This window comes from Lates calcarifer, linkage group LG18 (assembly GCF_001640805.2).
Source record: "Lates calcarifer isolate ASB-BC8 linkage group LG18, TLL_Latcal_v3, whole genome shotgun sequence".
NCBI classification, from domain to species: domain Eukaryota; kingdom Metazoa; phylum Chordata; class Actinopteri; family Centropomidae; genus Lates; species Lates calcarifer.
Genome location: NC_066850.1, coordinates 9343114 through 9365424, shown reverse-complemented (window position 1 = coordinate 9365424; position 22311 = coordinate 9343114). Strand labels below are relative to the sequence as shown.

Genomic DNA, 22311 nt, shown 5'->3' with positions numbered 1-22311 from the left:
AAGATTGCAGGAATTCAGATGTAGATAAAAACAAATCAGTCGCCCCTCAAGCAGACTTTTATCTCTGTCTCCATCCTAGACTATCTGTTAAAGTCATGTAAATTATGATAAATGGAGCTGGGGGTGGAATGTGCCTGTTGCAACAGGCTTTTTCCTTTTCCTTTTGAGGATTTTTACCAATTACTTTGTTGTATCTCATCAGTATCAATCACTAAGGGTGTTTAATGTCAAAGTAATCACTGTTGATCTTATCACAGTTCTGATTCACTGACCAAATCAGCCAACACTCCTGATCTGAGAGTTTAACTGGAGGTTAAACCAACATGTTTCTGACATGACCGCACAAAATCAGCTGATAAGCAAAAAAAACCTTTCCCTATCAGCTGACCTTATTGTTTCAGTCAAACAGTTAGGTACATATTAGTTTATGATAAACATTTACCATCATTAAGTTTCTAAGCACTATCTTTTATTCTCATTTGTTGTTTTTCTTCTTCAAGATACAGCCATGTTTTATAACCCAAACTATTGGAAGTTGTAGGATGCATGTCCAATAGCATTTTCACTGTAAAAAAGAACAAGATGGACACAGTGACAACTCAGGGAAATGAGGGGTGAAATTCAATAAAATGCAGCAGACGGCACAGTAACGAGATGGGAACTGGCATGGCAAGTTAATGAGCTGTAGCTGACAGGCCGAAATGGATTTGCCTCCGTGATGATGATGTTGAACGAGAATGCAACGCAGGGTGGGTGGAAGTGTCTTGGGTGTAGCATAATGTACCATCTTTTCTGCTCTGTCTTCAAGTCGGTCTTTGTCTCGCTGGCATGCTCATCATTAAAATAACTTACTTAGCTCGTAGCACCTACAGAGTGGCTGTGTGTTTGCACTGTGAATAGCTGGCTTTCACTATAAGGAGCATGGAAGTATATCTGGAATAAAATGAGTTCATGTCCACATTTTTTCACCTCTACATTTTCTTAAATGGGGGTTTTGTTTACGGCTTAAATCACGAACTGAATCATTTTGTAGTTGGTTGAACCAATTAATGTCTTTTAAAAGGTGTAATGTTAGTTAACATTCAGGAATAAACAGAAGAATGAGCTCCCTAATTTGCAGAACAGTTTATATGCATTCTTTGTTGAAAGGAAGGAGTTGCAGTGCAGTATAACCTGCAGAACCCAGCATAGCGGGTCAGCTGACTATAGATAATTGTTGATAATTATCCAACAACACTACACTACTTTTCCTTTATCATTTGTTCCTGCTCTTGCACTCTTTTCTAGCCTTGTACGATCGTCCCCATTCAGTTTTGTTTCAAAATGCAGTTATACAACCAAAAGTAAGTCAAAACAGCTCTAATCAATAACTTGCATAAGAGAGCTTAATCCAACTGTCCCTCTCAATTTTGCACTCTCACTATTTTGCAAGTCAGAAGTCAGTCAGGTTAAAGTGCAGGCACACATGAGGCAACATTTGCAAGCAGAAGCAAATGCACTTCTCACATATATTGAAATTAAAATCAAATTCCTCTGTGCAGCACCTTTATCTTTTATTACTAGACAGCTCACCTGTGTTCAATTTCGAGTACACACTTAGCAGATAGAACTCCCACTTACAGTCTGCTTCTTTCAACAGCATTGTTTTGTATTAAGCCAACCATGGCAGAAACACTCTAGAGCTAAAGTCTGTACACAGTAGACAGACTTATCACTGACCTGTCAGACCTAATTTTCCTGATTCTAAAGCGTTTGATTTCTTGCAATCTGCTCAGGAAATCATAAAAGGCCTTGCTATCTATCATCACAACATAGAGCTAAATCAGCTGCTGTCATCTCCAACATCAAGGAGGTCATCTCCTCAGTCTACATCATGAACTTTGATGGACCTCACTTTTAGCTCCCTACATACAGAACTCTACTGCTTTCTCTTTTCCAGCCTAATCAATCTCTTTCAAGATCTCCAGGCATACTTCTATCTTCCAAGATTACAAGTCTTCAAGTGACAGTCTGGACTACACGTCATTGTCTGGCTAGCTCAAATTTACTCCCAACTATCACTGCCTTCATAAAACTCCAAACCGCACACAGTCCTCTCTCCCTCATCCTCACACCCAGCTCGATGACTGCCTCAGCAGCTATCAGACATCAGATATTCAACAACCTGAAATGGTATCCAAACACTCTCAGCCTTCCAAATACCTACTTTCTCTTCTCTCTACTGGCCTCTACCTCTGTACTAGCACTGTCATCACTGCCTACCAGCGAGGTATCCCTGTCTCAGTTGCCAACAACTCTCCCAAATCTATCATTCTTACAACCTCTCCACCCTCCAGCAAGTCCATTATTCCAGGATCTGCTTCCAGGACTCTCCTCCCGGCAGCTGTCGCTCGCCCGAGTCCAACCATTCGTTCCAAAATCTGAGTCTCTTGGGCCGGTTGTCTCATCATGTCTAATCCCAAAGTGATCAGCCTATCCAGAGTATGAGCCAAATAACCACACTGGTCTCTCAGCACTTACTCTGTTTCAGTCTTCTAAAAAAACATCCCTGCACCCAGGCGTGTTGTTCTGTTAATCATTTGAATGCTATCCAGCCCTTATGAAAAGCTATTTTGACAAAAAGCTGCTATATTTCATGTTTCAGTTAATGCTGCCTTGTGCAGCTCGGGTTTAATCTTATATTACCTTATTGTATCTTACATTGAACAATAATCCCTCTCACTGTCTTGTATATTTCTCACGTAAATTTGTATATTTTCTAACAAAAAGTGAAAAATAGAAGATACAGTTGTTCCATGCTCATACTCATGCCCTAGGGTGAATTGAACATTTTCCAAAAAGTATCAGATGTGTCAGGCTGAAGAGCAGTGAAGTGCACATAAAGTGATATACAAGACATAAAAATGTGGAAATGTGTAATTTCATTCCACAACACAGCTTCAATCACGCCTCAGAATAAACAGATGCAAAATACAGTACATAATGTATCTGTGGAGAAAATCTTTCCTTTAAAAAAAAAAAAAAAACAAAAAAAAAACTTGGAAGCAACTAAAGGGGAAACCTACACCTAAATTCAAGAGTTTGGATGTAATCGTTTGGAAGTAATCTGCCTGATCTCTGAAGACAGATAAGGATGATTTAAAACATTACAATTTCTGTATCAGGAAATCAAACACATGCATCAAGGAATGATCATCACAGAGCATTTCTTTGCCTTGATACAGAGCTTTTGATATCTGGAAGATTGCTTAGAGACCAGTAAACAGCACTTAAATCCAACTTGAGGCCTGTAAAGCTGCCTCTGAAAACCACAACTACTGTAACAGTGGTTGTTTTACGTGTAAGTTCATTAAGTTTATTAAACAGACTAATAAACTTGTGGATGTGGATGGTGTACCAACTCTATTAAATCTATTAAGACCTCTGCGATTAAACTCCACCCTACTGTGGAGCATAGTATCGTATGCGGTACAGCGGCTAGACAAGAAACAGGAAGAGGGATAAATCATAACCAGATTCCATTAGTTCCCTTGTGGAAGTTAATGCCTCAAGGAGAGAACTTTTAATTTGATTTATTGTTTCCCCCACCCACTGAGATGGAAGTGTGGAGGACAGGAAATGATGTGCAGTGATGGGAGAGGAGACACACGTGAGGAATCACCAGTATAGTGTGTCAGGTAAAACAGGGACAGATGGGCTCAACACAGGCCATTTTCCTGACTATGGCGCTCGATTCCCTCGTCAAAAATAGCACAGACATGGTCTCTTAATTTCTGTTGAACACAGAAGCATTGTGCTGTGAGTTTGCAAGCAAAGTCAGCTGTGTTACATTAAGAAAAAAAATGTTGGTTGCAAAGAACCCTCACATACATTTACTTACTTATAGTTGCTCCCATTTTTTTTGTGTTAAATTATGGTCGGATCATATCAAGAACCACTAAGCATTACCTCACTCTCCACCAGTCGACAAAAAAAATCTGATTTTGGGATATTGAAAGTGACCTCACAACACAAAACACATTTAAAGATGGAGATTTGACAAGGTTAAGAACAGGAATGCAGATCAGTGCATGTGAACCTGTATGCACGTTCCCTTAATCCTGATAATGACTTTTTACTAATGCTTGGGACATGTTGGGGCATTTAATGTGGTGGTCACAGTGAGGTCACGGCAGCAACAGTGCACAAAGCTAAACACACTTGAAAACAAACATGTGCCATACATGTCTAGTTTAACTGTATCACTCCCTGTCACTCCTCCACTTTGGTGCACTATGTTTCCTGTCTGCCATTTTATTTGTGTGTGCATAACTTCTGAGGATGAAATGTTTGCATTGTTTATTGTGTGCAGCGTCTTGTTTGATTTGAACAGGGCTTTCATGAACATGTGCTCCACCAGGTGCTGGCAGTGTTTCCAGATAGTCCAGATTAGCAGATGCTGGCAATCTGGACTGTACCAAAAGGGAATTAGGGAGGGGGTGAAGGAGGGGGTTCTTTTCTTTGTATTTTGTTTTTCCCTCCAGCTCTAGTAAAAGTAACTCTTGCCTGCTTGAATGTAATGTTGTGGAATATTGTACATTTAAAAGCCTAAATGAAAAATGTAATGTTTTTAACTAACTTCACAGCTTTGCTTTGTCTCACCCTTGCTAACATGTAGGTGGTTTTGACTGAGAGATATTTAAAGCTGTTGTTTGATTGACCAGCGTTTTGTGTATAGGAACAGGGGAGTATCCTCTTTGTCTTTTGGGTTTTCCTTTGTTTAAGGAAATGTGGCCTTGTACTATGTATATATAGCAAGGAAATGGTAAAAAACACAACCTCTGAGCCACTGTTGTTGTTGTTGTTGGTGATCCAAGCATCTCACAAATGCGTCAGCTTGGTCTAGATGCATACCTAACTGAGTTACAACATGTGGGTCTGGGTGTGTTTTTAGCTTTGGAAGATTTGTTGGAACAAAAATTAGTCAGTGGACAAATGAGTCACTTTAAGGAGTTCACCAATCGTTTCCTTTCTTAAACTCATCAACAGCTTCTCAGTCCTCTCCTGGCCCTTCAGTTTCAGCTGCAGTGTTAGGCTGTGCAGTACTGATGTCCTGATCTTATGGAAATGACCCTCTCATAGAGAAAGTCACACTCCATCTCACTTTTCAGCCCCAGTCAGTCCACATTAACTGAGCAGAGGCGACCCCAGTGGTGCAGACTCCATCACTGCACAACACTGTGCTTGTACAGTAATTTATGGATTCCAGCCGATGCCTTCAAACACTGAGAAAGAGGTGCAGGGAGATCTCTCTCAAGCAGTTTTGACACAGAGCGTGACTCTGGAAGAATTCCTCACCTCTTTTTGCAGGGGTGGCTAAACCTCTTGATTAATCTCTCAGAGTGAGTTGCTGAAAGTGAGGGACGCTGTTCTGTTCCTGTTTAGCATTTATCAGATTTGCCCTTTGGTGCCTGGCAGCTAATTAGCGATCCCATTATTCACATCTCTGCCTTTTTGTTTTTCCTCACTTTCACAGGCTTACAGAAGCGTTGGCCACAAGTATGCACTGGCTGCACAGATGGAATGAACACATGTAAAATCAGAGCAGCTGGGAAAATGTAATCTGGTTGTATTTGTAGAAGAAATGTGTGCAGAACACAAATAATTGAATTAGCGGTTCGATTGCGCATTAGGCTGGAAAATGACCCTCTGGTTGATAATTATTAAAATATCAGGGAGACAAGCAGTCGTCAACCTGCTAATTCAGATGTCTTGCTGTATTACACTGACTGGAATGTCCTCGCTTTGCAAATTTAATAGGTCATGGATTAAATGGTATTCTTGTACAAGATAACCGCTCAGACAGATTTTTGAGAGTTGGGCAGTCCATTAAGCTCCCTCAGAAAAGTGCAGATCTATCAACACTGAGAATGGATGTTTGAGTGAAGTAGGAGACTTGTTGTGTCCAGTTGTTTTGAAATAAAAACTATTGGCATTCATAGATTATAGATTTTTTTCAATGAGGGAGATGTAGATGTAATATTTTAGTATTTTAATGTAATAAAACTCATCTAGAGAGGCTTTTATGTAATTTATTTTAAATGTTTTATTTAAGAAAAACTAAAACATGCTCTGGTTCCAACTTTAAATGTAAATATTATCCACTTTTCCAACTTTAAACGCGCTATATGCACAGTTTTTGCTATCACTACATAGTTTACGTTAGCAACAGCTGTTTTCTTACCAAGAGCTTCAGCCATTGTTACGTTTACAAGACAGGAGTTGAGAGTTATGTCCTCTGGGCAGTGTTAGTCCAACATGAAAGGATGAAGAAGTGAGGGCAGACTGGACGCTACAATGACTCACTCTAAGTAATGCTAGGAGAAAAGATGGGCCAGGGCTAGCTGGTTAGCATGCTAATTTCAGTAGAACAGAAGAAGTGATAAGAAGAAGAAGAAGAAAATAATCATTAGTTGTGATCACCCAAAGATTTAAATATCTGTGATCATTTCCTCACCTAATCTTAGGGGTGTTGTTCATAAGAAAATGTGCTGTTTGAAAGCTAAGAAACATGCAAACCACAGGGGAAAGCTTTGGACGTGGTCAACTTTTCTTGGCTGACAAACCTGTGAGCTTTTCTGGTTGTTGAGCGCCATAGGAAATGAATGGATTTCCTGTATTTGATCATGTTTCTCACAGTCTGACTCCACAGGAAAGAGCAAAACCATAAAAGAAATGTGAGCAGTGACCAAAAGTAAAATATTATAACAGTGGTGACAGTATATTAGTATGTTACAGTTGACCCCATGACTACACAGTGTCTTACAAGTGCATGTATGTATGTGCATATGATATGGCAGAACATCACAGGGCCTCCCCCGGCCTTCACTTTCGCATTTAACATCAGTGTGACAAATGCATAACACCTGCAGTGCTAACAAGGGACAGGTTGTTTGAAAGCATGTGACACTGCAGCTCAGGTGTTGACCACACTGTTTCTGACCTGAGACTAACATCATTTTTGGAATTAACCTGATAAACATTTGACCACGCATTTACACTTACTGGAAGACATAGTCCATTAATAATCACGCCTCCTGTCAGACGTTACACCTGCCTGGCATTTGTTAGACTCTCTTAGGCTCACCACACTCATTAAGTTAATTTACTGCTGAGGCTCTGTCACGGGGGTAGTAAAGGATACGCCTCATCTCTATATAGTTCTCACCCACCTCTTTTCATTCTCCTTTTTCTCTGCTAATGACAAGCATGCAATCGGGCCCAATGAAAAACCTGTGTCGCTCTAGTGGGCCATCCTGACACTTTAATTTGGGAGGCGTAAATCAGCCTCTATTGTCAAGAAAAGGGGTAATTATTTCCTCCTGTCTGAGCCACCAGTGATCCCCTCTCTCTTTCCCGGCTTTACTTTGTCTCTCTCTCATGTTTCAGGCACTCTCTTTCCCTTCCTTTATTTCCTGAGCTGTGATTTAACAATAAGCTCTACTTTTACCTTAAAGCCAAAGCGCCACAGTGTAAAATCCTTCACTTCCTGGCTCATACCTGCAGCGAACTGACATGTGACACGCAACCTCTGGAGTACCACAAATGTGTCCATTCATGAAAATGCAAACAGAGCATAATTTCTCTCTCTGGAGCTCAGTGTGGAAATAGAGTTAAATCAAAGGCATCATGGTAGCACATCCTGCAGCATTCATTTATCCAGCCTGAGCCAAGTCTTTCTAGACTCCTGACTCCTCTGGTTTGGGCTTGTGTTGAATCTACGTCTAAATTGGAGGAAGCGTTTGTGTTGATGCAGGTTTGGCATGGTGTAGACACTCATCATAGCATTTTTAGCTCCCCATGCTGAGCAAGCTTTCCCCAGTGAGGCCATTTAAAGCAATTGTGTGTTAACTGCACCTTTTTTTTGAAGAAGGCTGAACATGATATCTGCAAGTTGGGTTTGCATGCTCCTGGTTTGAAAGAGAGTGTGCTTCTCTCACCAAAACCATATCCACATCTTTTTTTTTTTTTAATGGCTAACCACATTGAATGAAGAATGTCATATGTTATTGCTTCCCTATCCATCCTGATGATAAAATTCATCATTTATGTGGCAAAACTACGCAAGAAGGACATTTTATAATAATCAATGGCAAGGGCAGTTTTAGAAGGAATGCGTGCAATTCAAAAAGAGGAACAATTCAGCTGTTTTTAGCCTCCTTGGCTTGAAGAAGTTTGTTGGTCTGTCCGCCGCACTGGTCCAAACTGAAATATCTCAACAACTATTGAATGGATGGGGAAATATTTGGTATATTCATTGTGCCCTGAGGGTGAAATACCAGCAGCCTTTTGGATGGATTGTTATGGACGTTTGCACAGATATTCATGTCCCCCTCAGGATGAATTGTAACTTTGGTGATCCCCTAATTTTTCCTCTACTGCTTATCCTCTACTGCCATTATCAGGTCAATTTGTCCACTAGACTATTTAGTCTAAACCAAAGTCTTTCCCATTGGCCTCAGCTGTACTTTGATTTAAGGTGTAATCAGTAAACTTTAGCACGCTAACTCCGCCAATTTTCCAAGACAGTTTTAAAAAAGATTTTTAAAAACTGCATTCTTCTTTATCAAAACCTGATACCTTCATTACCCACAATGCAACATGACCACAGACAGTTTGAGATGCAGGTGTGTTATGCTAGCAGTGGCTAAAGCAGCCTTAAGCCTCACGCTAAGATGAGAAGCGGGTTGCAGAAGTCTCGTAAACTCACTTTTTTCAGTTTCAGACTTGTAGTCTTCAGCCCCAGCCCTTTTTCACATAAGTGCTGGACCTGCATCTACCCCTTAGACCTGAAACAGAGTTTAATGTGTAAAATCTGGGGAGTGAGCATGTTAGCATGAAGACATTAGCGTTTAGCTCACTCAAACCACAACTGTGCCAAACAGCAGGCATATAGAGCAGGTAGCATGGTCTTATTTTAACCAGTTTTGATAAACGTAATATCTGAGCAATATTCTCTGCATGATTTAATGTAGCCTGGTTGATAAATGGTCACAGCAAATACTCACAAGCTGATTCATTATCCTTAATTAACAGATGAAAAAAAGAAATGGATGGAAAATAGTCTGATTTCTTTCATATCATGGAGGGAGAAGTAGATTTTTTTTTAGAGTGGCTTTGTGATCATCCACACTCCACCACTCTCCGTCCCAATGTGTTTGACCTTTCAGGCTTCACCCTCTCTTTCTCTGTGTGAGGTATGAGTCCTCCACCTCTTATGTTTGGAGCTGTACATGTTATAGTGATCTGTTTGCTGTCTAGTTAACAGAGGGAGGGAGGGAGGGAGGACGCTCATGTAAGGGAGGGCTGGTGGGGAGGGAGAAGAGGGGAGGAGGAGGGGGACTTGAGTGGAGAGTGTGTAATAGGACACCAGCCCTCTCTGTCTTTTCGCTCTCCTCCCTCTCTCCTCTCCTTTCCTCTCTCCTGTGCTCTCTCTCTCTCTCTCTCTCTCTCTCTCTCTCTCTCAGTCAAGCCTGCTCTGTGAGCACTTAGATGGAATAGCAGCATTTTTCTTCTTTGGTATCACTGGAGAAGACTGGAAACAAGGTGTTCAAAGGGGGATAAATAAGACCCAGGTCTGGTTTGGCACCTTGCTTCTTCAAGTCGGATCTGTACTGGAGCAAGCTCCTGAAAGGTGGGTCCTGGACCAGGGACTGATCTTGTCCTGAATCCTTTTATTAGAAGAGGCTTTACCTGCTTTGCTGTGCTGTACTGTACTATACGGTACTGTACTGTACTGAGGCAGGATGCAGAGAGGAGGTGGTTGGCTCGAGGCTAACAGGTGCAGAGTCCCACCAGTGAGAATTGGTGAGGATAGCTGAAGTCAGCTCAATCTGACAGTTGCAGAGTCTGCCAAATTTAACAAATTTAACTTGCTGCTCCTTAAAAATCTTGCATAATATTACATCAGATTACTACTTTCATGACTTATTTCCCTCACATGCTTTGGGTGCACTGTCTATTTTAAATACGGTATAAATTTCCAGAATATGAGTCATGACTTTGTTGAGATTGCTGTGGTATCCCGAAGCTGGTTAAAACTAAAAATTTGCATTTTTTTCCCCCTTTGGTTTGGTGAACATCTTTTCATAACTTTAGTTGCACTGAAATGTTTTTTCTCTGCTTTAAGCTTTAACCAACCATTTCCTTTTACTATAAAAACACTAATTTAATAATGTTAAATGGATTACGCAGCCTCATAGGGTTCGAATGCTGCGATCACAAGATTCACATGTTGTTTAATGATTTGGTCTAAAGTTTAAATACTTGAATTATGCACTCTTAGTTACTGTACGCCTACTTGGCATGTGTGTGAGGGAGCGTGTGGCTGTAATAGAGCCACTGACAACTGAATGACAGGGTGTGGTATGAACGCACGCTGTCCTGTTAGAGCCGGGGCAGACAGCAACTTGTTTACCGTTTCAAATTCAATTCTTGCTCTGAAATTAAGGAGGAATTTGACCAAAATGCTAAATAATTGAATCTATCCAACCTAAATCCAAATGAGGAGGACATTCTCTCTCAGTTTCCCGTAGCTAAAATGTGTTCGTGTGTTTAAAGCATTAACAGGAGCAGACATGAGCCAAACAATCACAGACCCGGTTTGGAAAATAAGGGGGGGGGGGAGGAGAATTTGCTTGAAGAGCCATGCAGGTTTTTTGGGGTTTTTTTTTGTTTTTTTTTTGCTTTCATCAATATTAGTTTTTGGGCAGTCCCTCTGAAAAAGTGAGATGGAAAATTCATTAGGCTGTCAGCCAAGGAACGCACAATAAACACAATTATCATTACACCCCACTAGAAATATAACTCCACACACTCAGACTGACCTCCTTTTGTGGAGAGGCATTTAATTGCTGTCACAGAGATTCCTGGCAGACTCAGTGCTGGAATTTCTGGACTTTGAAGAGCTCAACAAAATTAATTGAAGAATTTATTATTTTTGTTCATGGCAACAAACAGAAAAGTACCTTTTGTACTGGGGGACCCATTAATCCAGCACTCCGGTGCTCCATGGAAGAGAGTGTGTGACAATGAGCACTTTCATATCTTTAGCATGGTTATCATCAGTAAGATAGAGGTGTCTCTGAAGTGTCTAAACCCGACCTGGTGGGGATGTCATAAGATGCTCAGAGGGTGACTAACTGGCTTGACGATGAGTTTAGCAGCTGTGAGACCAACGTTTCCATGCCAGAGACTCTCCCTGGGAGATCACCCATCTCACTGAGCACGCAGGGAGGAGACGTTCAACAGTTTAAAGGGTTGACTCACTTAAATGACTAAAATGAGATTATTTTTCACACTTAGTGGAATCTCAACCCTAATGCCAGACAAGAATGTCAGTAGAATATAATAATGAGCAAAATGCAGCATTTTATTTAAAAAAATTGGTTTTAAAATGCTCACTTTCTACAGTGTCTGCACAAGAGAGCTACAGCATGGTTTAGGTTTAGGTTAGAGAAAGATCATGGCAATGGCAAACTATAGGTATAAAGTGTGGTTAAGATTAGACCACAAAAACACTGTGGTTAAAGTAAATAAGTGATGTACAAGAAAGTCAAATGGGCTCAAGCCAATCAACTTCCCTAAGCTCAACAATAAAAAAGACACTACCTACTGCACTGGCACTGACCTGTGGCATTGGATGTAAACTGTGACATGTGGAATTAAAGAACATGGATGTCTTTTTCCAGACCTCAGCAGCTTACACTGGAACTAATTTGTACCAGAGAAATGGATCTTTTTCCCAAAGCTGTATACTTAAGACTCTTTTCAGTCTTAAAGAGCAAGTTTGGCAATTAAAAAAAACACTGTACTCACTGTACTATAGTTTTCTCTACTCACAAATGCTGTGTCAAGACTTAAAACAGGTCTACAGCTCCATTGTATTTAGATGAAGGCAGAAATCTCAGTGAGGAATTCCTCAAAACCTCAGCAAATCAAACCAAAGCTATCTGCTTGACTAGATATCACTAGAGGCAAGTGAGAAAGTATGATTTTTGGAGTTTTTGGTGAAGCAACCCTTTAAGAACTGGGGACGGAGGCCAGAAGAGGACAAGGGCTAGAGTCTGGGGACAGGGCTAAAGCTGCAGACGCCCAGGCTGAGGGAGGCTCCGGGGGAGGGTGTGTGTGTGTGTATGTGTGGATGATGCAGCAGGAGAGAGGCTGCAGTACATCGGCTGGGACCATGGTTAAACCCCCCCCCTGCTGTTTTACTTCTCTTGAGCGCAGCCAAAGAGATCCCATTCCTCTGTAGTTCTCCATATGTTATCCTTATGCACCTGAACAGCTGAATTTCACCTCTGCTGTATATCAGTCACGCTTCACTCCACCACACACACCCATATCTCAACCTATTTGTACACTACACCCCAAACTGAAATTTTCATAGCAATCATGTAGCTTTCTTATCTCAGGGACATCAATTTTTCATCACACATCTATAAGCCATGAGAGCAGGGATCCACCCTCTTGTCAAAACATCACTTTCTTTTTTGCATGTGAAGGGACCATTTTTATATCTAGTGCAATGTGATTTTGTACAACTCAGGTAGAGTATCAGCTAGTTTGGGGTGGTTAAAGCAGCCAAGTTGTTCTCCAGCAGTGGAGTTTTGCATTGCAGGAGTCAGTGCCCCGCAGGCAGTACAGTACCTGCCTCTATCAATAATTGAGCTACTCTTGTCCTGTTATGGAAAAGGAACAAGAGGAGGCTGAGGGGAGCGTTTCTCCAGCAGCTCTTTTGTGCAGATTTAACTCATCCATATTTAAGAGGGGTACATCTGCAAGGATATAGTAAGTGATGGGATTTAACTGACATGTTGTGTTCTCATCTGTGTCTTCATTCAGTGCAGTTTGGGCTACGCTCTACTTTATATAAGTCAGCATTTCCTGACCTGTCAGACTGCTGATTTAAATGTAAATTTAAATCATGTGTTGCATTCTGTGTGTTCTTTCTTTCTTTCATTCAAGTTAATTATCCTCATAGCAATGGGTGTTATTGCTTTTAAATTACAGGCACTGTCATATGGATATATTACTCTATTAACTCAAAGCTGCTGCCTCCCATTAATCTCTGATTCAGTGATTTACAGACAGAAAAATGATAAGATATCGAGATTGAAGCCACTATGTGTACAACCTATGGCTTTTTTTGGCTAAAAGAGCTCTGATAAACCCACTATGTGCTTTACCTGGCCTGACTAGTTGAAAAAGTGGAGTATTTAGCTGCTAAAGAGCTAGACTAGAGCTAACAGGAAAGTGAATACTGGAGTTAATATTCACCAAGCGTTTTTGTATCTGTCGGATGTGTCAATAAGCAACTGTTCATGTCTGCTTTCATAAGGTGATAATAAGTCACTGGCAATGTGTTTTATAGCTTGTTCCTCTGCCAAAATGTCAATTAAAATTCCTTTAAATGACTACATAGTGATATTTCAACACATAGTAAGGCCCCTCTCTCATCTAGCAAAAACCTTCACATCCAGATTTTGCCCAATTTTTAGCACATTGTTTCTTTTGAAGTACATTTCTGCTGAATTCTTTGAAGAGAGCTCCTCTGGTATACGAGTATCAATCTGTTTTATTTCCAGTAGCAGAAATGTTTGTTGGGAGTACACAGAAGTGGCTTATTGGTTCTAGCAGTGATTGACCTGTCAAAAAAGTGGTAAACTCAATACAAAGTAGATTTTTTTTTCTCAGCTTACAATGGTATGATTTAGAAAGGTGAGGAAACAACTCAAAATCCCTGTTTTTCTCTCACCCTCCAACAGGCAGTGGTGACTGGTCGTAGTTCCTGAGCAGTGCAGTCATGGGCAGGCCGGAGGGGTTAGCCAGGCCACCTCTGGTGTCAGCTGTGGCACTCTCCCTCCTGGCTCTCTCTCTCCTCTCCACCGGGGTCTTCAGCCTCCCACAGCCTCTGCCAAGAGTCTTCCTCTCCTTCGAAGGTAAGAAGTAATAACAAACATGCGCGCCCTGAGATGAATATAAACCATCAACTTGGCGTTTGTCCACTTGTTGTGTTTAGCTGTAGATGTAATGAGGTTGCACTGATGCCATGTGGTTAGTGCTCTAATGCTAAACAAATGGTTGATAATCAAGGTGAGCCAGGGGCTACATCATTACAGAATAGTATAGGGCTTACATAGACTTTGCAGATTTTATGTTTTTTATTTTTGTTTGTTGATAGTTTTGAAACTTTTACAACTATGTACACAATCACACACACACCTCAGGCCTTGAGGCTCTGTTCTAGGACAATCCTTATTCATCTATTGTCCTGCTGTGTGTATGCAAAAAGTCAAACCTCTGCAGGAGATGGCACTGCTTGTCAGGACTACCATGAATCTGTTCCTAGTTAAACTTTAATCACACACTACTCCATACTGCAGGCCTGTGGGTATTGTTGTTTTATTTAATTTCTTTGACATAGATTATTTTATGAATTTTTGATGCTCTCCTTGAAATGAGAGTGTACTTTAGGAGTAAGCAGGATGAACATTTTTGTGTGTGTGTGTGTGCATGTGCATGCTTGTGCGAGTCAGTGTGGATGAGCCGGCCAATCACTCATGCCCCTGCCCTGTGAGTGGTGCAGTAACCTTCTTGCAGTGGCTGGATAGTGTGCAGGGGCTGACTGAGACGTTTGATCACCTTTCACTACCTCTCACTGCGGATTAGGCAGCACAGAGCAGCTGAGGCTGTCCATCAGTGATGTTTCTGCATTCAGACAGTTTGAAAAGTCTTACAACGTAAGGCTGAAGCAGCTGCACTTGTGTTTTATTTTCGTTCCATTCTCAGGCTGTGACTAAATTTGCCTTATTCGTGCCACGTATTTTCCCAATTTGAGCTCATTCTTTCCCTATATACTTCAGTGTCATTCCTTTTCTTTCTGTCTTTCTCTTTGTTTCTTTCAGGTTTATTTGATTATTGCATTCCAAATATCTGAACCAGCCTGCAGTCATTGACCAGTCTGTTTCTGCTCTGCACAGTGTGTGAGTTGTTAAATATGACAGCTCAGAAAAAAAGCCCAATATTACTGAATCCAAGGAAAACCCAACACCATCACTATCCTCGGTTTTGACCCCTCCAGTCACATTATTTATTCACTCTTCACTCTTCAGTGTTTGCAGATAGCCAGCTTTAAAGGTCAAAGGTGGCTGTGCTGAAAATGAGCCAATCCCTATAATCCTGGAACGCTCCATTCCCTCTCTGAGCGCGGATTAGATTTGATGTGTGTTACATACTGTAAGCGTGTTTCACCTCAGGCAGGACCATAAAAGGAGAGTTTGACTGCAGTGCACTAATTCTTTAACAGACTCTGGACTTTATTCTTAATGAGTGTTTATCTGTATGATGAGGTAAATGTGTGTGTGATTTAATGTGCTGTAATTAGGATGCATTTAGGTGAATTTACGAGTAAAGAATAGTGGAAGTAGAAGGATGTTTACTCAAAGCTAAACAGCCAACCTCAAGTGTGAATTTACATTCCAGCTTTGATTTGACACCTAAACTTAAAACATCAGGGAGGTATGAGTAGATGCACATTTTTTGTTTTTGAGTTAGAAATCATTCTTGAAGAGGAGGGTCATAACTCCCTCTTGGCTGCCACAAAGAGTTCGGCATGAGCACCAGATGTACGGAGACTCTTAAAGCCTAAGGTGGAGGCTCATTTCTCCTATAAACACTGGTTTTCTCCGAGGGAAGAATTCAAGGAGTTTGGGCTCCGTCCAAAAGCAGCCAGAAAGATGAATGAATAGTCGTAGAAGAAGACTGGAAGAGTGGTGTCCCACAGGGGAAGAAAGCGCAGGTGTTTTGGCACCTGCTGGGTGGCCAAAAGATTAGTCACTGAGTCTGAATTCTTTTGCTGCCAGATGTGAAAACCTGTTAATTATTCTGAGCTGGAGCTAACTAAACCAAGAAAATAAACCAGTAGGTGAGACTCTGGTCTTGTACATAGATCAGGACTCTTGAATATCCTCCCCCTTTTCTTACTTGTGTCACTGCTGAAATCCAATCCAGGGGTAAGGCAGGTTCATGGGACTCCCGGCGTAGCCTCCCTTCCTGCAGAGAAGTTGCTGCCTCTGACATTCCTCCTCTCCCTCACTCTGCTTACTCTTGTGTTCTAGAAGCAAACGCAGCCAGACCACAATTAAAACCGCATAATAAACAGTGAAAAATGCAAGTAACCCAAATAATAAACTCTTGAGCAGTGCCTTTCTCTTCCGTGCCTCAGATAATAAACACAGGCCCCCTTCCTGACAGCAAAACTATTTAGGGATACCCAGTGTGATAAAAGATAATAACTCCTCTACATCTGCTTTAAATATCTCTGGTCCTCAACATTTATTTTGGCATTTATCATGGCATGTTTGATGTATTTGCTGTCTCAAAATGAGGCTGAAATGCTAAAGAGTATACAGAGAGTTTAAATGCAGTGGTGCACACAAATGTTCTTTCGAAAAGGAACTTTCCGATCAATTTTAGACTGACTTCTCTCAGGCTTTTTAGAAACTCTTAATAGTTTATTATCCATACATCTGGAAAACTGGAAAACTGTCTTGAAAGTCTAGACTGATGTAATTGGTATAATCGATGTGGTCTCACCATGACAAGATTAAAAGTGATAGTTGACATATTTTTCTTTCATTAAAATGAAATCACAGCTCTTCCAAGAAGCCAAGCTTGTTTTGGAAATTGAACAGCCCTCAAACTTGTTCTATAGCGTCCTCATTACACTGTCACTTGACATTCAAGTTCGGCTGAATTTGAACAGATAAAAGATTTCAGTTAGTTCAAATATCCTAAATACACTGTAGAATTGACCCTTTTCATTTGTGGTGCCTTGGCTAAATTGACTGACAAGGTAATGTTACTATAAAGTGGATGTATTTTATGAAGTCCATTAACAGCTTTACCTTTTCATCCAAGATATTTCCACCTGTAGTGTCAAATGTGAAATACTTCCGCACATTACTTTATAGATGATTTGGTTTCATGGTTAAGAATGCAACAATAGCCATAGGATACACAAAGAGTCAGCTGGGAGTCAGTACAGCCTGCTGCGTGAATTCTTAAAAGTGACAGCCCTAGTCCAAATGCATTATAACCATCTCATCACATTTAAGATATTTAGCTGCCTTTTTGTCAGGCATTACTAACTATGGGGTCCATGAATTTAACTAATGGCAGCTACCAAATGCTATTAGTAAAAGTTTTGGTGAAACTTGTCTCTAGTTAGATATGAATGATTTAATGATATCAATTATCATGATGGTTTTGTGTATCATATTATCAGTACCTAACCCTGGTATGGATCCACAGCTTAGAAAACTGGCTGAATAACACTAATAGTGAGTTATGTCTGTCTGTAATGCGTTGAGATGACACACTGTCAAACAGCTTCCAGATTTTTGAATACTTGTAATACTTGCTCACACAACATACTGCATTAATAAAGACAATATGCTTGAGTAGATGTTCTATTATTGTGTAGTATTAACACTGTCATAATACCTCCTGGAAGCACAGAAACAACCACACTCATTTTTCATTCTGTAAACTGTGAGAACAGTGTTTTGCAAAACAGGCTCATGCTGTGCTGCTCAGCATATTTAATATGCTGCTTATTGGTTCTGCTACTGTATCTGAGGTTGGCTCTACCGTTGCCAAAATGCCATTCCAGGAATGGTGGGATGAACAATTCAGCCTCATTTATCCCTTTAGTTGGCAGTTGGGGCAGTGGTCTGTGTTCATGATCAGGATCATTTAACCTCATCAGCGGTCTCACCCTGTTCTGGCTAACCTCCAGCATTCAATACAGTATTAATGTAGAAATATATACAGTATGTATGTCAAAAAGATGAAAGATGTTTATTTGAACGTGAACGGGCCTTTACATGCTCTCATGTGGATAATGTAGATTTTTGCACACATGTTTGGCTGAGAGCCTGGTAAGACATAGGAGAGATTGATTAAGACGATGTCTGTGGTTTTAATGAGCGTGCCCTCACACTGGTATGAGCCACATGGGCTTCGTTCACAGCCTGAACAGAACCAGGCGTGGAGATCAGGAACCAGGCCTCAGAGAGCAGATACACCGGATCCCTCCTCGCTTTTATTGTGCCTCATTACTACCTCCACTCACCCCCCATTATTCAGACGGGAGTGAGACTGTTCATGCACTGTAGGTGGATGTCAGTCTCTTAAGGATGTTTACTCAGTGGTGAGGGTTTTCAGGAGTGTGTGTGTGTATGTCAGTAAGTCTGAAAAAGAGTGTGTGTTTGCTTGTGGTAAGTGCTCAATGCATTCCTTGACTTGATTGCAGTTCAATTGCAAAACTTTCCACTGAATCACTGTTAAAACTATGTTTTCCACCTTCACAAGTTACATACAGCTATGAAACTAAATCTACAAACTATTTTACTCAGGAGATTCCTTAAATACTTGTATCTCAATACAGCCATGACTATTTTAAGATTTTCATTTATCTGAAAAATGCAGCTCTGTATGTTTTCTGAATTCCCTGTAGAGATCTGTCGAGCCAGTCTTAGGTGATATTACATCAACCTCTTGTAAGGTAGTGTCTCAGCCTTAAATCCGATATCAATGGAAGAAAGACAGACTGCAGGCTTGGATGGGTAACGGTATGTAGTGGTCTTCTAGGGTCAACAAACAGTCAAAGAGTTAAAGATCAATGCTGACAAGTAGCCAGAAGCAGACCAGGATGTCTTTGTCTGTGCCCTCAGGTTAAGTCTTTAACATAAGACAGTTTCCTTCGTCTGTCTTACATTAGACCTGCACATTAGCATCTCCACTTTCCAGTGGTGAACATAATAAAGCCTGTGAAGTAAAATCAGTGATGCTCTGTGATTATGGGGAATTCTTGGCAGGGCAAAGCATAGTCCTGTCAAAGCTGTCGGCAAGGGCATACAGAGACATGCTACAAATAGCTATAGGTTAGCGATGTGTGTGTATGTGTGCTCTGAACCTGAATACTGGAGTATACATAGCATGAGGAGAGCTATTTCTCAGTGTGTGTGTGTGTGTGTGTGTGTGTGTGTGTGTGTGTGTGTGCATTTATCCCCCAGACTCATGTCCTAATATTGTCCATCTAATTACCTGAGTTGCAGCTTGGACGTTTTCTGCAGGAGTGAGTGCGATGAGCTCCAGCTTGCACCACCTCAGGGCTGACAGTGTGTGAGATGTTTGACAGCTCCTCTGTCAGCCTGCCTTTCTCTGTCTGTCTCTGTGTTTAGCCATTCCTGTGTCTGACCTTGCTACCCCTGCTGAATGTTCTATTATTCCTCTGCCACAACGTGGTGAAAGGTAATCAATGGCCATCAATACAAACAGATACAGACAGAATCTCTTCAAGGATATCCAAGGTCAACTGGAAAATCCTTGGGTTGGGGTTGGCATTATCACAAATCAGTAATCCATTCTTATGAAGCCATTTATACAGGTTTGTTTGAACTCTTTCCTTTGTAAGCTTTGACTATTGAATTCAGCTGAGGAGTGCTTAACACTGCAGAGGTAAAAAAAAAAGCATTTACTCTCCATAAGACGGATTCCTTTTCCATGATTGGAAATATTTTATGACATGAATGGATATTCTTTAAGCACCTGGATCATCGGAGAATGTAAACAACCTTTTTCCACAGTCCACAGCCAATTCCAGCATTTTCAACAGGTGCATTTCTCATTGTTGCCCTCACACAAATCTTTACCTTCACTCAACACTAAAGAAACAACCCCATGACCTCAGTGACATGGTGTCACAGAGGAAGTGTACTTTAAAAAAAAAAGATATGACACAGTTTCCGCCTTGAAGACAGCAGAGAAGAGGAGTTCCACCTGGTTGAGCTTTTTCTTTTTTCCTTTGGCTGTCCTCCATGACTAGTAAACACATCAGCTCAGAGAGTCCTCTGACCCATATCTCCTGCAAGCCTCCCCTCGCTCTGAGACTCTCTACAAGAGCCTCAATGACAGTAAAATCACAGATTTACTGTCTGTTGGAGGTGAGCGGTAACTAGAGGCTCCTGGTGTTGGTGAGAGGTCAAGGCTAAAAGGCAACGTGGCTGATGGGTTCTGTGCGAAAGATCGACTGCCAGTGACATGTGAAGGGGAGGCCAGGTGCTAATTGGGGCATTGGGAATGCAAACTAGCTGGCTAGCAGGGGCAGCTCGATGGACAGGTTGTCATCTCAAGTTTCAGCTCCTGCAGGGAATATTAGCCAACACCTTAGCAGGTCAGCCATGCATTGAAACGGGCAGTTGACATTGGTGACTGCACAAACACATACACATAGCCAAGGGAGAAAATACTCTCTGGGCTCACATGTCACATGTAGATACCTCGTCTGGTTCAGAAAAACCAGTGTGAGAGAAGGCATACATAAGTGCTCCGGCATTCTGTGCAGTCATATGATTCCCATTACAAATGTCTGGATATAGATAATTGGCGACAGACAACAATTGAGAAATTAATGAGACGTATATTTAAAGTCTTCCTTCTCTGAGCCAGTGCTGGCATCTGTCCATGACAAGTAGTTGCAGGACAGTAACTTTGCGCATGCTGTTTGCATTTTAAGTGCCGAGTGCAGCCTGCCTGGGAATGTGGAGTATGTCTGTTGGACAGACAATCGGACGACTCTGTCAGCCAGCGTGGGACGTCCTGGGTGGTCTGCTTGCACTGAGATGACACCTTAACTTCCCTTCTGCCATATTTATACGCCACCAATCATTACTGTATACCATCAGGCTGAGTCCCCCAGGAGAATGGATGGCCGTCTCGTTCGGGCAACAGTCATCTTTCATCTGAAGGGGGGCCTGTCAGTTGCCAGGATAAAGTCTTTTACTGGTGCAGTATGTATGAGTGTGCCAGCGCTGTGTTAGTTAAGTGCAGCCATCTAGAACTGAACCCAAGATTTCTTAGCATTGTCCGGACAAAGAGCAATGGTATTTGGCACTGGGTTTGTAGTCAGGCCTCCATGATGGAACCCACTCCATCTTGTGAGAAGAGATGAATTGCAAGGGGGCGGCATAAGCCCTTGCCTCAATATTTATCAAGACGGGTGATTGGGGTCCTCCCACCAGCTACCCCTGACAACCACAGAACAGGTTCTCCTTGAGCTCAATAGAAGGCAAGCCTCATTAGCATGGAGTTAATTTATTCATGCTGGCCTTTCAGGTAGAAAGCCAGTTGATGAGGGCTGATTTGCATGGGAGACACTTTGCTTGGTTTGTAATTGGCCCACTGTCCGACCCTGAAGTGTTAATTAGGTGCAGAGACCTTTTGGCTTGTGTTCAGACACTGGCGTTAATCAAAAAACCCAACACTCCAGACTCCTCAGTCAATTTTGTTTAAAGCCATTCATCCCTACTTCACAACGGCTAAGCTAATGTTCTAACAAAATAATCCCATATTGTTGCTCCATGCTGATTTTATCACCTTTTCATGTAGACAGAAAAGTCTCTGCAGATGGATTTTCATGAGATGACTCCCTCATTTGGCAAACAGTAAGGGGAATCTTGCAAACTACAGCTGTGTTTTTCAGTGTTAACCACTTTTCTGCCTCCACAGTTCCCCTCAAAATAAACCACTGGGCCACACTGCTTCCTATCGTGTTCTGCTATCTCTTGTCAAGTTGGAAGAAGAGCTCTTCAAGTGACACCAGCTCAGTCAGTTGGCATCAGTTCCTAAAACCTCAGACCCAGGCGGTCCAAAACTACAGTTGCCTCTCTCATAAAGATCCCACATACTTTCCAGCCACTGTGAATCTCTAATTTTTACGATGCTGCATGACAACAAACCACTCCTTGTATGGACATCCCAAACCAGAACCATGGAGGCGTTGTTTACTGCTTGAAGAATTGCTGTAAAACTTGGTTATTTGATCATGCAAACAATTTTGGAGGCCAAGTCTGTCAGAAAGTCCTCTGAGGTTGAAAACCTGAGGAAAGCTTCCTTGTGGTTGTTGCCTTTCCTCTCCTGGCTATATAATCACAACAGAGCACTGCAGTCTCCCCTGCACTTTAATTGCTGCCATACAAACAGGGCCACAATGACATGTCCCTTCCTGTTGCCGGCATTTCTTTCTATTTCTACTTGGCTTCTCACCACAGTCAGATAAAAGAGGATGTTCTTTTTTAACTGTGGGACTCGGTAGCCTGTTGCCTCTCTGGGTTATTACTCCAGTGTCCATGCCCATGAACAATCAATTCTCTTACGGTTTACAGAATGTTCAATTACCCACCACAATGATCACAGCTTGTAGTTTCT

The 22311-nt window shown here is 41.5% G+C and overlaps 1 protein-coding gene across 4 annotated transcripts in view; it reads left to right on the top strand.

Moving 5' to 3' along the window:
* sema3c (sema domain, immunoglobulin domain (Ig), short basic domain, secreted, (semaphorin) 3C) overlaps positions 1 to 22311 on the top strand; it is a 58701-nt gene that overhangs the window by 3486 nt on the left and 32904 nt on the right. For 2 of the 4 annotated variants that reach the window (XR_007815044.1, XM_018680915.2), the window contains exons 1-2: positions 9475 to 9673; positions 13806 to 13979. Coding sequence is in view for 3 of the 4 variants with exons in the window: in XM_018680915.2 (XP_018536431.1) it covers positions 13844 to 13979 (136 nt within the window). In the remaining variant the exon portion in view is untranslated. Of the gene's footprint in view, positions 1 to 9474; positions 9674 to 13805; positions 13980 to 22311 lie in introns of those variants that run through there. The other 2 variants (XM_018680914.2, XM_018680913.2) reach the window with 1 other exon arrangement.